The sequence below is a fragment of the Muscardinus avellanarius genome (genome assembly GCF_963383645.1).
Source record: "Muscardinus avellanarius genome assembly, chromosome: 11".
In the NCBI taxonomy this organism is placed as follows: Eukaryota; Metazoa; Chordata; class Mammalia; order Rodentia; family Gliridae; genus Muscardinus; species Muscardinus avellanarius.
In genome coordinates this window covers 15,324,752-15,341,257 of record NC_137797.1, presented here as the reverse complement: position 1 = coordinate 15,341,257, position 16,506 = coordinate 15,324,752, and the positions used below count along the sequence as shown (strand labels likewise).

Sequence of the window (16,506 nt, the reverse complement as noted above, 5' to 3'; positions counted from 1 at the left end):
TATCTCCCGGCTTTGCCAGGCATCCGGGATGTCTCCCAGGGGAACAGGGTTGCCTCCCATTGCAGTCCGTAGTATTAGATTACATTGTGGATAAAAACAGCCACATATCAGCAATTTCATATGGTTCGACTTAATAATTATTGTTTAGTTAAAAGTCTCTGAATTTTGCATACATGCTTATGTGTTCCATCTGGAGCAAAGGAACCTAATGCCCTCTGCAGATGTTTAGGAGAATAGGAGCATGGAAACACTTGGCTTGAATTCAGCTCTGGCCAGCCAAATAGGATCTCCATCAGAGCAGAAAGAGGGTTAAGAGGACCTGCCTCCTAGGGACCCTGGAAGGATACTGTGGGTGAGAGCACTTTCATAGCCTGGGGAATATCAGGTCACCCGAATGCTGTCCAGTCCCCCGGAGCTCAGGCCCTGAGGTGCACACAGCAGAAGGACCCTTTGCACAGCATCTGCTTTGGATTTCTGGAGAGGTGGTGGGATTTGAGGAACATGTGGCTAGAGGAGTTTTTAGGGGCTGCTGGATTGGGGGGAATGTTTACTGGTTGGACAGGAAGAAGACAGCCTGGCTCAGAACAGAGGACAGACGAGTGGCCCTCTGGGAGTGAAGGGACCAGCCACTTGAGTGCAGAATAGGGGACCCGATTCTCTTATGCCAAACGAGTGCTTGCTTTCTGGGCCTCAGGCTTGTGCTGATACTTCTGTCCACAGATGTACCGAGGCTTCACCAAGATGCCACATGTGCAGTACATCCACACGGAAGCCTCCGAGAGTCTCTGCGGCCTGAAGCTGGAAGTCAACAAATACCAGTACCTGCTGACAGGTAACACGTTCCCCCGCAGTGTCCCCAACCCAGAATGGAGACTCAGGCCCGTGGCTCCACAGTGTCCCCACCCCAGTATCCCGGCCAGGCCCACATCTGATGGTAAACAAAGTCGATCCTGCTGTGTCCCAGGACACTAGCCCCATGTGACATGCATCATGTGAAGTCCCTCATGTCTCAGCTGCACCACTGACCCTAAAACCTCTTAATTTTATAATTTCTCAGCTTTACTGTAAGTAAAAAGGGATCGCCTCGCCGGGTGTGGTGGTGCACACTTGTAATCCCAGCACACGGGAGGCTGAGACGGGAGGATCACAGGTTCACAGCCAGCCTCAGCTACTTAGTGAGGCCCTTTGCAACTCAGTGAGACCCTGTTTCAAAATAAAGAATAAAAAATAGGGCTGGGGGTATAGTTCAGAGGTAGAATGCTCCTGGGTTCCTTCCCCAAAACAAAACCCAAAACCAAAACTAAAGCAAACAAAAACACTCCAAGCCAGTAGGTGGGAGTGAATAATTCGCACTCCAGGAATTAAGGGGTTTGGGCCCTTCAGCAATTGCTTAACCTGTCTAGTTTTACCTGGAAAATGGAGTTGGTTCATCCTTGAAGGTGTTGGGTGTGGCAAAATAAACTCCTGGGTCTGGAATATATCTAGCACAGCGCCCAGGCTCGGTGGGCACACGGGGGTGCCACTGCTGTCCCTCTGGCCAGACTTGGACCGACCACCTCTCCCTGTGTCCTTTCCTCCTCTAGGCCGGGTCTACGATGGCAAGGTGTACACGGGGCTGTGTAACTTTGTGGAGCGGTGGGACCAGCTCACCCTGTCCCAGCGCAAGGGGCTCAACTATCGCTACCACCTGGGGTGTAACTGCAAGGTGAGCCATGGGAGCCTCAGCTGGGAGGGGCACACGTGTGGGACCACAGGGCGGTGTGATCCTGGGACAGTGGAGACAGCAAGGGAGGCATGAATGCCCGGGTGCTGTGATCTGCCACCTGGGTGCTGTGATCAGCATAGAGTTCAAAGCTAAAGAGTTCAAGGCCATGACAGAGGCTGTATCCTTCCAATGGCAGGTTCTGCTGAGCAATACCAACAGTCTCACCCTGGCAGCAGAGTCACTGCCAGGAGCACAGGCTGACCCAGGATTGCTGCTATCCACTGCCACGGAAGGTTTAGGGTCAGCCAGGCCCAATCCCAGTATAGCCTGCTGTGGGAGACAGTTGGGCCACTATCTTCCTCAGTCTTCAGAACAACCTTGTATGGGTTTAATTACTATTATCCTCCTTTTATAGATGAAGAAATAGAGGCTCTGAGAGCTTCAGTAACTAGCCCTGGTTCACACAGCTTGCTGAGTCTGATTTTTACCCCGGGGCAGCTGGACTGCAGAGTTTATATTTCATCTTTCTAATTCCTCAGTCCCCTGCAACAGCTGAGATCTTATCTCCTTGCATCTAAGTTTTTACTTGTTCCCTACATGATCAGGAGCAAGTTGCTTAACCTCTCTGAACCTCCATCTCTTTATCTGTAAAAGGGACAAAGAAATGTAATGAGAATTAGGGGAATGTCATAGATGGGCACGTTTCCTACACAGCAGGTAACCAGTAAATGTGAGCTAGCATTACTAGTGTCATCTGTATCATTATCACCAAAGGACTGATATGGTCAGGCACCCTCTGCAGTGCTCCCAGGCTCTGAAGCCAGGATCAGGCAGTGCCAGGCCCCAGTCCACCAACTGTTGTCTGGTTCTTGTTGCAGATCAAATCCTGCTACTACCTACCTTGCTTTGTGACCTCCAAGAATGAGTGCCTTTGGACCGACATGCTCTCCAACTTCGGCTACCCGGGCTACCAGTCCAAACACTATGCATGCATTCGGCAGAAGGGCGGCTACTGCAGCTGGTACCGAGGATGGGCCCCCCCAGACAAAAGCATCATCAATGCCACAGACCCCTGAGCCTGCCCCACCCCATCTTGCCTCCCTCCCTTCCCGCTGAGCTCCCCTCGGACACTAACTCTTCCCAAATGATGACAATGAAATTAGTGCCTGTTTTCTCGCAAATTTAGCACTTGGAACACTTAAAGAAAAGTCGATGCTGTCTATGGAGTTGATTTGGACTATTCTCCTGCCCCCCTACCCCTTCTGTTTTGGTTTTGATATCCCCCATTTCCACCTGGGAACTTCTGGTCCATATGCCAGAAAGTACGAGGAGTATAGACTCCTCTTCTTCGCGATATATAATCTCTATTTTTTTAGGAAAACAAAAATGGAAAAATCAACCCTATTGGGGCATTGTAATACCTATTCTCCTTTCTTCCTCTCCACTGTACTATCTCCCAGACCCTTCTCCTTCTCCTCCTCCTCCTCCTCCTCCTCCTCCTCCTCCTCCTCCTCCTCCTTCTCCTCTTCCTTGTCTTCCTCCTTCTCCCCATTACATAAAAGACACAGACACAGAGGCTGCTGAAAGGTCGACTATTTCTGGGTCAGCTAAGGGCAGCAACAGACAGACCCAAGGTACATGGAAGAATTTAAACACAGAGGAAATGTTATTGCACATCCCAACCAGACTATCTGTCTGTGTTTGTTTGTCAGAATGAGGGAGGGAAGGAGCCAACTTCAGGAGAGGGTCTGAGGTGACACAGCCATAGTTCTTCCAGACCAGTGATACTGGGGTTGACCAGTTGCTTCTGAGTCTGGACCGAGCAGCCAGGCCAGAATAACAGAGCATTCTTAGTTGATGAAGACTTAAACATCTGCTTGAGGTCAGGAGACAACTTGCCTGCCTTGTATGGAAGCTCAGGGGAAAGACTAAGATGAATGTCCTTCCTCTCCCCATCTCCTGTAAGAAGTCCTGGAAAACTCTTTGGGAGGTCTGGCCCGGAGCTTGCCTTTATATGTAAAATGGAGAAATACACACACCTTTCACTATCCACAGATAATAGCCAAGTAGATTTGGGTAGAGAATACTATTTCCAAAGTAGTGTTTAGCTCGCCTAGGGGGATGTGTTTGTATACACATTTGCATATACCCACACAGGGACATAAGCTAATTTTTTACAGGACACAGAATTCTATTCAATGCTGTTAAATATGCCAATAGTTTAATCTCTTTTATTTCATCATTGTTGTTGCTTGTTTGAAGAAAATCATGACATTCCAAGTTGACATTCTTTTTTCCTTTTAATTAAAATCTGAAATCCTGAACACCCTTGGCACCCTCTTTTCCCTACAACTGGGGTCACCTAACCTCCATCCCTTTCCTTTTCTTTTGCTTCATGTTTGGGGCTGTCCCTTAGCTGCCTTACTGGCTTGGCTGATGGGAGATGAGAGTTTCTGTGGGTCATGGGCCCAGGTCCAGGAGGGATGGCTGCAGAGGGGTCAGCCTCAGCTAGATGGCCGCCTCTCTTGGGCTTGTGGACAGCATGTTTACCTTCCCCAGCATACTGTTGGGTGAAGCCACCTCCTGAGTCACCTTGTGGAGTTAAGATGGGTGGTCACAAGGGGAGCCTGACTCTTCAATCAGCTAAAGGGTTTTTGTTGTGTTTTTATTTTTGAAATAAAACTATAATATAAATTCTCCTATTAAATAAAATTATTTTAAGTTTTAGTGTCAAAAAATGAGATGCTGAGAGTAGGTGATCATGTATATTCTATAGAGTTGGGAGGGTAGGATGGTGACATTTAACGTGATTCTTCTCTGCCCTTTTTACCAGATTATGGGTATTTATCCTCTGTTAGTATTCATATCTTCAGTTCATTTCACTTTAGGAAACAGAGCTGCCAATTGAAACAAGAGGGGAAAAAAAAGTAGACAACACGTTTTAGTGTCTCACCCACCCTCGAAAATGCTCAGACAAGGCCTTTGCCTGAACCACAGAGAGGGAAGCCAGTATAGGTTTTGAGTTTCCCCTGGATGCATTGAATTGCCTTGTACCTTTCTCCTGGTGGTGGTGCCTTATGGCAAGGGGGAAGCAGGAGGCTTGGCCCTCTCTGAGGGACAGAGTGAGCAGAAGGAGCTAAGATCAGCAACCAGCGGTTTCTAAGGGGTGAACCACAGATGTGTTTGGAAATATCTTTTTATCAACCTCAGAGTCGCAAGGTTGAAGCTCCTGACCCAATCCACACAAGTGTCCTCCCACAAGGGGATGTCAATGGCTCTACTGTGAGGTGTCTAGCTATTCACAGTCCCTCGTGTGGTCCTCCCACTCACACAAGAAGGGACTCAGGATGAAGCCTGAGCATGAAGCCCCCAAAGTTTCCCTGCAGAGTAAACAGATTGGTGGAACCACAGTCCCATCTGCTAGGTCCTGGTGGGGAGGTCTTGGGCCAAGAAAGGTCTTTTGCAAAGTGATGTCGTTATCAGAGGGCGGTTTTTGAGCTTTCTATAAGCTATAGCTTTGTTTATTTCACCTGTTCACTTACTGTATAATTTAAAGTCATTTATGTAGTGCAGACACTTCCATATTTCAATCATATCGTGAATGTTTTATTTTGCTAAATCTTGTGTCATGTGTAGGCTGTAATATGTATACATTGTGTTTAAGAGAAAAAAAATGAAATCCACATGCCATCATTTTTCTGAATCAAATTCTACAGTGGAATTGAGGGTAAAATACTTCTACTTGGGCAGGCAGCTAGACTGGCACATGGAAGAGCTAGCATTCTCCTCCCTATCAGAGTCCTAGGGGTTCCCTGAGTAGGAAGGAGAAGGAAAAAAGTAGAAGGTACATTCATGTCCTTAAGGACTAGGGATTGATCTCAGGGCCTTGCATATGCTAAGCAAGGGCTCTACCACTGAGCCACCTCCCCAGCCCTTCATTCATGACCTTGTTCTGTATTAGCTGGTCCTGGGTCATCTGCACCCACTCCCATTTTTACTACCCCCAAATCCTTTCTCCCATCCATCTGGGAAGCCATGATTGTTCCAAGGAGCCCAGGGCCATGGGAACTGTGATTTTAAGTTATCTTTGCCTTCTCTGGGCATCTCTTCTGCCTCCCAATCCAGGGAGCCCTGTGCCCAGGCTCCATCCCCGGGGCCAGTGCTCTGCTCTGGACAGGGTAGGCAATACTAGAAGATTTCAGTTCTTTATCTTCCATCAGCCCTAGCTCTGCCTCATGGCCACCAAGCTACAGCTCACAAGCACTACTTATAAAAGAAATAAATGAGGTTGGAATGGCTCTAAGAAGATACTCTGTGCCCCCCTCCCAGGAGTCAGTACCTTTCCTGGTCCCAACCCTTCCCCTTCATCTTGTGTATGATGATTGACAACCTGGATTGCCCCAAGATGGCACCCAGTGTTTGGCTCCTGGCTGTGGAAAGTAAAAAAAAAAAATCACTAGAGCATTGGTATCAGAGAGAAACATAATAATCTAGTGGTGAAAGCACAACAAAATGGGGAAAGTAGTGGAGGTAGATATCAACAACACCCAAATTGGCTCTGTGGGCTGAGATCAGGGGGAGAACTAGGAGGATGGCTTCTGCTTTGGGGGCAGGGCCTTCTTAGAGTCCCTCCACCTATAGCCCTCCCTTTAGCCAGTCTGCTGTGCCAAAACCCAGAAGTGATGGAGAGAAACCAACCAGAGAAGACCCTGTCTGGAAGGAATGTATTTGTTGCTAAATTTTGTAGCACTGTTTACAGTTTTCCTCCATGTTATTTATGAATTTTATATTCCGTGAATGTATATTGTCTTGTAATGTTGCATAATGTTCACTTTTTATAGTGTGTCCTTTATTCTAAACAGTAAAGTGGTTTTATTTCTATCACACACCTGCTGTCTCTTGCCTCATTGCGTACTGATGGAGCATACATTCTCACCCTCCACACACATCTGTTCTTTGTGCCTGCTCTGCCCTGGTTCTTTTCCTTGGCTGGAGGAATTCCAGGAGAGGTACCCTGGATTTCCCTGTGGCTGCTAACCCAGCCTTGACTTCGCTCTCTCATTCTGTTGCTAGGATTCTCCATTGTTCTGTGGCATCAGGATCTCCCTCCAATCACCTATGGATGGCGCAGGTCTCACCAGACTGGGGCCTTGGCTCAACCTTCCTAGTTTTATTCCTAAGAATCCTCCCTCTCTGCCCAGTGAAGAAGGGGAGGAGAGGCCTGCAGGCAGCAGTCTTGAGTGTTAATGGCTTTCTAGAAATTCTGAGCATGTCTTGGACTGGTTGGGAATGTCAGGGACTCATGAGGCCCACGACAATCTGACAATTGGTGAGCCCCTCTCATAGCTTCCCGCCAGCACTGTCACCCTTGGTGGGCTGGCCTGACCAAACCACAACCAGCATCATTTCTCCCTTAATGCTATTCCAGGTTACAGCTTATGCTCCTAAGTGAAAGGTCCTTTATGTATCATATGCCAGGCACAGCGCTTCTACACACAATCACACAAAATACGAACATCCTGATGAGGCTTTCCCCCTGTCCACGGTTTTTGGTGGAGGGAACTGGAAATTCAGAGAGGATAAGTCATGGCCCAAGATCTAAGAAGTAGACAAAACTGGAATCCACACTCAGGCCGGCTTGAGGCAAAGCTCTGAATTTTCTCCATTGTGGTCATACTGAGTTTCACATGTGCTCTTCTCATGCCAACCAGACACCCCAGGTTCTGTGACTCTCACTGGATCAGAAACAGGGGTAAGACAATCAATGGGAAACCTCTGCGTGGTTATCCTGCTTCAACTTGGAGCCTAAAATTCTACCCTCCAGTGTCTCCAACTGGGTTGTCCAGCTTGCAGCCTGAGCTTGAGAGTTTAAAACCAGGCCACCATCCCCAGCTGGGACTCTGGGATACTGTATTCATTATCTTGTTCCTTAAGACTCATATTCCCCTACAGGGCCAAGTCTAGGGCCATGGCCCTGTACTCCCTTGGCCAGTTTAAGAATAACAGCAACCATGCAAGCATACACACCTTAGGCTGCTTCCAGCTGCCCAGAACTCCCCCACCAAATTTCTTCCAGCTATGGATAGAAAGCTCTCAACCTCATTCAAAAAGGCGTAAACCTCTCCCACTCAGGTACCTTCCAAATGGGAGGTGAAATCATTCCCCAACCGCTTCCCAGAGACAACCTCAGCTGTAGCGCAAAGTTGGAAAGCAAAGAGAAAATCACCCTTCAATAATCAATACAAATCAAATACAACCACTTTTATTATAATAACAGTTGAAACCAGATCCTGGAAAGAGCTCAAATGAAATTAATATTGCACTATGAAAACACCATTTCCCTTCATCCTCAACCTCTGGCTCCAACACACCGTCTCAAATTGTCCCCTGATTTGTTGACCACTCCTGAAGTCTAAAGAAATGCTGTCCACCTTTGTCACTTTGCCCTACTACCTGAATTCCCCCTAAAGAGATGACCACAGGAAAGCTCGACATTCCCAGTAGACACTGTGGCTCTTCCCCAGAGTCAAGCTGTTCTATCAAAAGAGACCAAGACACAGATGATCTGTCATTCATTGCACATCATGAAAATAAATAGGAAAAAGGACTCACCATTGGCTTATGGTTGGGGAAAAATGTTTGCTCCACAAGCGGGAACTTCTCTGGCCCCAGGGAGTGGAAGATCTTAATGAGTTGAGAAAACTAGGACAGAAGAGGAGAGAACTCTGGTCAACCATCATTACCTACTACGTGAAGCCACCCACTTGCTCCTGGGGCTTTAAGCATCCGACTGTTCTGAGCTGCTCCTCGAATTAAGGGCAACTTCTCTGGCTGGACAATCATCCTCTCTATCATCCAGCTGCTCAACCTGTGACCCCCCCCCATCCCTGCTCAAGACCACTGGGAACACTGGATTCAGCTCATCTGCCTTCACTACATCTGCAGCATTTCACACAAGGCCCTGTCCACAGCATAACCTGCTAATGTGCGTTCCACCACTCCTGCTTGCAATATCTTTCTCTCTAGAGAGGCAGAACTTCAGACTAGTTTCTGGTATAGACTCTGGATCCAGCCTCCCTGGGTTCAAGTTCTTGTTCTGCTGCTTACTCATGTATAGTCTAGAAGTCCCTAGAAGTTTCTGAGCCTCATTTTCCTTAATTGTAAACTGAAGATAATAAGGGATCCTCCCCTGTTTAACATGTTAAAGATATATGTTAAGAGCAGCTAGTTGGGTATTTTGGTGCACACCTGTAATCCCAGTATTTGAAAGGCTAAGACAAGAGGATTGAAGGTTCAAGGCCAGCCTGGGGAACTTAACAAGGCCCTCAGCAACTTAGTGAGACACTGTTTCAAAATAATAAAAAACAATAAAGTAGGGGTGGGGGTGAAGGGGTGTAGCTCAGGGGTGACCGGACTTGTACTCTCTCTTGCTCCAGAGATTGGAGCTAATCTGTGATCCAACATTGCTTCTGGGTTCAATCCCCAGAATATATATTTAAAGCTGGGTGTACAGCTCAGAGGAAGAATGCCCCTTGGATCCAATCCCAAGAACCAATATAATAAATAAAAAAAGCTGGGGTTATATCTCAGAGGAAGAATGGCTCTGGGTTCAGTCCCCGGTATATATATATGCATATATATATATATGCAGTGAGTGCCTGGCCCAGGAGATCACTGGAAAGTTAGGTGTGACTCTCCCTAAATATTTTATCTGCTTTTATAATCCCACTTATTTCCAGCACTTGGGTCACGTTCATTCCTGCTGTGTTTCTCTTGCCTGTGCACTGCATTCCTTGTTGGATCACAGATTAGCTCCAACCTCTGGAGCAAGAGACCAAGCCCAATCACTCACACCACCCAGCATCTTGCAGAGCTCGCCTTGTGCCTAGTGCTGCGCTTGGTTGCTAGGGCCACTGGCTGAGCATGGCTGGTGGGCCCTGGGGAAGACAGATGGCAAGTAGAAGGTAGAGATGCTAACCTCTTGCTAGAGTGAAGCATGGGAGATCTGGGACTGGGAAGGAAGTGGTGCAGGGGGTCCAGGAAGGCTCCCTAGAGCAGAGGATATAAGAAGGGGAGGGCACTGCAGGTGCGCAGTGTATGTTGGAATTTCTTGGTGGCCGCCAAGGCCGAGGCTGTAAGTACAGGGGGCACTGAGAAAGCAGGCTTGAGGGGCATCCTTCATAGGCCAGCATGAGCCTGAAAGGCCAGGCCAAGGAACTTAAAGTTCATTCTACAGGTGGATATGAGCAGGGAACAGCAGCTTAGAGTCTGATCAAGAGGAGAAAAGAACAAGCTGCAACTCATGGCTGAATGTGGATGCCCAATGGTTGGGGCATCAATAATTGTGCCAGTTTGACTTGAGATGACTCAATACTAAAATTCTAGATGGAGAAAATACTTAGGAACTTCCTGCTGCAGCTTAGGATTGGGGTGCAAACTCTTGGGGGCATAGCCCACAGGTACAGCAAAACGTAGAGTTGACTTGGGTGGTTCCAGAGACCTCAGAAATATGGGAAATGATGTTGGGTGGGAGGGGGTCTCTCAGATGGGGAAACTAAATTTTGGGGAGAGATAGTGATCACTTAATTGAGCACATGGGTTTGGAGAGGCCACCAGTTACTACTAGTATTGTGGACCTTATTTTCCTTATCTGAGATTAGCTATCGCCACTCATCAGGGTGGTTCTGAGGATTAAACGCAATGTGCGTGCTAAGGGCTCAGGATGGGGCAGTGAGTGCTATTGAGGTTTCTACCATCATGACAACTGTGTAGAAAAACAAGAGGAGTCGGCTAATGCTATTTCGGACCTTTTCTTAATAATGGCACTGGAATCTTAGAAGCCATTAGCCAAGGAGAATGAGTAGGAGACCAGGGCCATGTTAGTGGCGGTAAAGACCATTGATATCTATTAAATGAATGTATGTCATCACTCAATAGAGACTGAGAGCCAACTCTGCCTAGACTTGCTCCAGGTATGAGAGGCAATGACAACCAGGAGCTCTCAGAGTCCGGCCTCGTGCCAGCTGCCATTGTCGGCATTTTGCATGTATGAACTCAAAGCCATTCCAGGAGTGTCCTATTAATATCGTTATATTTCAAGTCGAAATAGGATAGATCAGGCAGAGGTGAGCCTCATAGAATGTGTCCCTTCTACCCCCAGTCTCCACATTCCCTGTCCTACTTCCCTCCTGTATTTTCCCACTGGCACTTATTACAGCGCATATTACACATTGGGCATGTTTATGAATGCAGCACACGTGCCTGGCCTTCTACAATATAAGATCCATAGGTCAGGGACTTTGGTCGGATGTGTTCATCAGTATGCTTCTAAGACTGAGAACTGTCCCTGAAATGTAGTAAGGACTCAAAACCTATTTGTTGCATAAATGAATTGGTTCTAATAAGGGAGACAGATAAGGCATAAATGAATAAATATTTTTCTGGGTGCAGATAAATATTTGGGGAAAACATAAGGCAAAGTAAGGGATGTGGGACTATCTAAGGGAAGGAAGGGCTGTCATCTCTTCTAGGGAACATGTGGATGGAAACCTAAACAAATTGAATGAATGAAACCGATGAATAAAAGGGGAGCAACCAATACTTGGGGAGAGAGAGAGAGAGAGAGAAAGAGAGAGAGAATGAGAGAGAGAGATGGCTTCACCACCACTTGCTGGCCAATTAACCCTGGGTGAGTTTCTTAACCACCTCGAAGTTGAGCATCTTTCTCTGCAAGATGGAGAAACAATGCCCACTCCACACCATAGCGATACTATGGACACCACGTAGCATGGTTTCCTGGTATGTAGTAGGTACCATTAAGAATAGTGATGATACGATAATAGAATGCTCAAAACGGTAAGATAGCTCTTTATGACTAATGTTAACAATGACGCTGTCTCATAAATGCAATGACATAATACTCATTAGGCAACAATCCCAAGAGGAATCCTGGGGTCCAAGTTGTTTAAATAAGATTATATTCCCTACTAAGGCCTCCGTGCTAGGGAGTAGCCCATTTCAAGGCTGGGAGTCCACCCACTCCTCCCTGTTTCCTGCAGGTGGGCCTGACCCAACACCTACCACCCAGGGCTTGCTGCAGAAGTTGTAGACAGAATAGAGGGAGTTGACAGCCGGCAGCCCCCCATACTGGAGACCAATGACCAGGCTCCGATAGTCTTCACCCAGGGCCATGCTGTAGGCATGCTGGCGGACCAGGATGAAGTCTGGCTTGAAGGACCTGCAAGAGAGGGGTGGACAGCAGTGTTACCACACAGAGCCTTGATGGAACGCCAGGGTGTGGGACGTGGCCCGCAGGGTATCGCATTGACCTGGTGTGGTCACTACCTGTGGGTGTTCTCAGCCCAGCGTGAGGAGGCTGGGGAGGGTCAGAGCAATGCCCCTGCTGCTCATCTGTAAAGTAAAAGGACCAAAAACTCCATAGGATTTCTCCAGTTTTCTTTTTCTTAGACTGCTTTCTAAATCTCATCCATTAAAGTTAGATTTCATATGCAAGCAGATGTATAAATAAATATATAGCAAGTAGTTCAGTGAGTGGACTGAGATTTTGCTAGGTCCTGGGAGCTATACCAGAATGTAGGGGGGAATAGTTCCCTAGGAAGTGGGTACTGTGGCCATCAACTTCCATTTTGCACACGTACACCCTGAGGCTCAGGGGGATTAGATTGTTTAGAAAGATATGGCAAAGCTAAGTGTCAGGAACAGGCTTATGTACCTCAGGGCTGTGTCACTCGACCATCCTGCAGCAGGGCTTCCTCCTCCTTTATTTTTCATTATTATTATTATTATTATTATTATTATTATTATTATTATTATTGGTGGTGGTGGTGGTAGAGAGTGAACCCAGGGGCATTCTACGCCCCAAGCTATACCCCCATCCCTATTTTATCTTTAATTTTGAAACAGGGTCAAACTAAGTTGTTGAGGGCCTCATTACATTGCCAAGGCTGGCTGTAAACCTGCGATCCTCTTGTCTCAGCCTCCCAAGTACTGGGATTACAAGCATGTGCCACCACGTCTGCTCCCCGTAGACTATAAATCAAATATGCCTTGCTCTTTCCAAGTAGCAACCTCTGGAAATTAGCAAGCGCAGGAATGCGATGACCAAGCACATGCCAGGCTCTCTGCTGGGCCCCTGTGGGGACATGATCCAGCTCACAGGGTTGCTGGGGAAAGGTCTGGACTATTTCCCCATTTTATTGTTAGAGACGCTGCAGTCAGATACGTTATGAAGGTTCCCAAACCATAAAACCAGGGAGTGGGAGAGCTGTCTTTGAGCACAGGTCACCCAGCTTCACACCCATTTACTTTTTACTTCATCCCAGGGTCCCTGGGAGATTGACACATTGTCTAATTCACACCATCAAAAGTCAAACTATTTCTAGGTTCCTCCCTGCTAAGTAGCAGGAGAAAATCAGCCTCTTGTAGGTATGAGGTTTATATTTGACATGGTACGATCAACCCAACCTATCTGGCTCGTCCTGCATCAAGTGCCTGAACTTCAAACAAATTGGCTCTTTAAAATAATTCAAAAGTGAGTTAAAATAACTCTCAAAGGGAAGATATTTGCCCCTACTGAAGACAGAAGGAAAGAATGTACTGCAGGAACAGATACTGCTCAAAGCACCCTGAGCTCGGTCTTCTTTGTCCATCCCAGTGGCTACACGGTGAGAACAGGTGCATGATAAATATGTGTGGAAGGGACCAGTGATGTACAGGAACACTGGCTCTGCTCATGGCCGAAGGGAGTGACAAGGGTCTCTTTGGCTAAGTTGTAACTCATTTTGAGGATGCCATCTGGACAGGGGCATCTGCTTCACATGCCTGCTTCATAGTGAGCATCTCTCTGTGGCTGGCTTAGGGTTCAAATCTTGTAAGTCCAGTGACAGAGATGGAAGGGGGGATGGAGTGTGTGTGTGTGTGTGTGTGTGTGTGTGTGTGTGTGTGTGTTTAGTATTTGAATGTCTATCTCCAGATTTTACAAAATGCTCTCTCTAAACTATATATCACCCCCTGCATGAGGCCTGCTAAAGGCACTCTCTTTCTGACAACAGAGCCTCAGTCCTTCATTACAGCTACACAGCTCTGTGTGGGCTGGCCTCTGCCTGCTCCTCCATCCTAAGTTTCCATCTTTCTCCCAACCTTCAATCCACACAAGCTGCCCTCGCCACCTCCCTTCCTTCAGTTCTCTCTCTGGATGCTCTTCTCTCACACTGCAAATGTGCCTGGTCCACAAAGACACCCACCCCATTTGTTCTACCAGGATCTGCCCCAACCTCCACACACCTGCTTTCTTTTCTTCTTAGCCCCCGTAAAAAAAAAAAAAAAAAAAAAAAAAGTTGACTTTTCCTTTTTACTCAGTTGCTTTCTGTCTGTCTCTCAAAATGTCAGCTCAGTGAGAACTGGGGATCTGCCTGTCTTGGGCAAATTAGGCCTTAATAATGTCTTTCAATGAATTATTACATTAAAGACATGTGCCTAAAGGAATAAATGATAGACGAACAGGAAGTGTAATGGGGCCTTGAAAGTGGAGAGATCTCTTTCCTTCCTTCTGATCCTAGCAGTGGCAAAGTTTCCAATGGGCTCCATATTTGGAGGGTAGGGTTGGCAGAAGAAGCTGAGGTCAACAAGAGAAGAGACGGGGACTTCCGGGAAGATGGCGACGTAGAAAAGCGGGGCTTACGAGCCCTGTTAACAACCAGTCTCTATTACCACAAAATCAGTGCCTTTCATAGCCAGAAAACACCATCAGCAGAGAAACAAAAAAGGTAAATACAAGGGACAGAGAAAAAGAGGGCTGAAAAAATGAGACACCAGAAAGAAAACAGACCGCAGTGCTGCAGCCAGAGCCATGGTGTGGAGCCGCGCGGATGCTATCTTTCCTTCCAGCACCAGGCTCCATAGAGGAGGGGAACTCAGAATGGAGCTCAGAGCCAGAGAGGAGATATGCCGGCCTCACGGCCAAGGATGCAGCAGCAGCGCCATACTGCTGGCAGCAGCGGTGACTTCACCGGATGGCACCAGACCAATGAACTCAACAGTCCACCAGGCTCCAGAGAGAAATGGTGGACAGCGAGCCGAGGTGAGCCGCTGCGGATCAGCTGGGCGGGATTTGGCAGATTTTTCGGCACAGGGAGCGTCTAAAGCTCCCAGGGGCTGGGCTCAGCGCACCCTGCAGGGACTCAGAGTGGAGCTCAAAAACAGAGAAGAAATACGCCAGCCTCATGGCCGAGGGTGTGGCAGCGGCGCCATATTGCCACCGGGGCGGCAGCAGCAAATTCACCGAGTCCACTACAGCTCCATCGGTGCACTCAACAACAGTGAGTCAAACTGTGGCACCTAGAGGAGAAATCCCAGTACTGACTCCCAGGGACTTGACCCAGTGGGGGATTGGCAGTGGCAGAGATATCACACTATAGTCACAACTCCATGCAGGAGAACACACATCCTGGCACCCCCCCATGGTCTAAAGCAGCATTGATTGACTCCCTGGGTCTGAGACTTTGCGATACAACCCAGTAAAGGAGTAATGGTGACTGAGATACCACAGACTCGAGATCCAGAGCATCTTAAGTGAAGTCATAGTGACCCAGGGAAGAACTCAGAGAAGGCACAAACTTCCGAAATCATGGGAAAGAGAAATAACAATGGAGCAGTGAATGCCCACAACCCCACAACATCAGAACCTGATAAAACAGAAATTCAGAGATTTCTAGAAGATCAAATTAGGAAAATAACTGCAGAAATAATAGAGGTGTTTCAAAAAGAATTCAGAGAGAGCCAAAAAGAGATAAAGGATGTAATCAATAAAGTAAAGGCCTCAATTCAAAGTACAAACAACCGATTAGACCACATGGAGAATAGAATCTCGCTTCTAGAAGATGATCACTTCAAAAATGAATGCATAGTTTCTAAATTAGAGAAAAAAATCTGACAGCAGGAATCTGACATTGAAGAAATATGGGCCCATTTTAAGAGAGCTAACCTAAGAATAATTGGAATAGAGGAGGGAAAAGAAGGTGAAACCAAAGGGATCAACAATCTCTTCAAGGAAGTAATAGCAGAAAATTTTCCAAACATAGAGCAAGAGGTCGATACACAGGTCCAGGAAACTTATAGAACTCCCTTTAGACAGGATCGGAGAAGAGGATCCCCCTGCCACATAATTGTCAAAATGACCAATGTGGAAGCCAAGCAGAGAATCTTAAAGGCAACAAAAACAAAGGACCAAGTGACATTCAGAGGCAAACCAATTAGAATCACTCCAGACTTCCCAAACCAAGTCATGAGAGCCAGAAGGGCTTGGAATAACATATTCCAAACTCTGAAAGAAAACAACTTCCAGCCAAAAATTTCCTACCCAGCAAAACTTCCTATCAAATTATATGGAGAAATAAGAAGCTTCCATGACAAACAGAAAATGAAGAAATTTATGTCTTCAAAACCAGCACTAGAGAAAATACTCAAAGAGATTAACTACAAAGAAGAAATAGGTAACACACACCAGAACCAGAGAAACAAGATTTTCCATCCAACAGACAACTAAGATTGGCTATCTTTGGGGATTTATTATTTATGTTAGTCTTTTACCTATTTCTAAATTGTATTGTTTGCTTTTATTGATGCTAATTTTTAGGATTTCTAGTTGGAATATTAATATACCTTCAGATATAGCATTTGGAAATATTTTATCCCATCCTATCAGTAACTTTTAACTCTGTTTACATTGTCTTTGGATATACAATTTTTTTTATCTTTTAGGGAGTTTGTTTACCCTTTTGTTG

General features: G+C 46.7%; 2 protein-coding genes across 2 annotated transcripts in view; one reads left to right on the top strand and one right to left on the bottom strand.

Annotated features, from left to right (window-relative positions):
- Positions 1–2,781, top strand: part of TIMP3 (TIMP metallopeptidase inhibitor 3) — a gene marked incomplete at both ends in the record, with an annotated part of 49,447 nt that extends 46,666 nt beyond the window's left edge. Inside the window, 3 exons of the mRNA XM_080706236.1 lie at positions 721–832; positions 1,584–1,705; positions 2,584–2,781. Of these exons, the coding sequence (XP_080562362.1) occupies positions 721–832; positions 1,584–1,705; positions 2,584–2,781 (432 nt within the window). The remainder of the gene's footprint in view (positions 1–720; positions 833–1,583; positions 1,706–2,583) is intronic.
- Positions 1–16,506, bottom strand: part of SYN3 (synapsin III) — a gene marked incomplete at both ends in the record, with an annotated part of 421,001 nt that overhangs the window by 287,674 nt on the left and 116,821 nt on the right. Inside the window, 2 exons of the mRNA XM_080705133.1 lie at positions 8,318–8,407; positions 11,786–11,942. Coding sequence (XP_080561259.1) covers positions 8,318–8,407; positions 11,786–11,942 — 247 coding nt within the window. The remainder of the gene's footprint in view (positions 1–8,317; positions 8,408–11,785; positions 11,943–16,506) is intronic.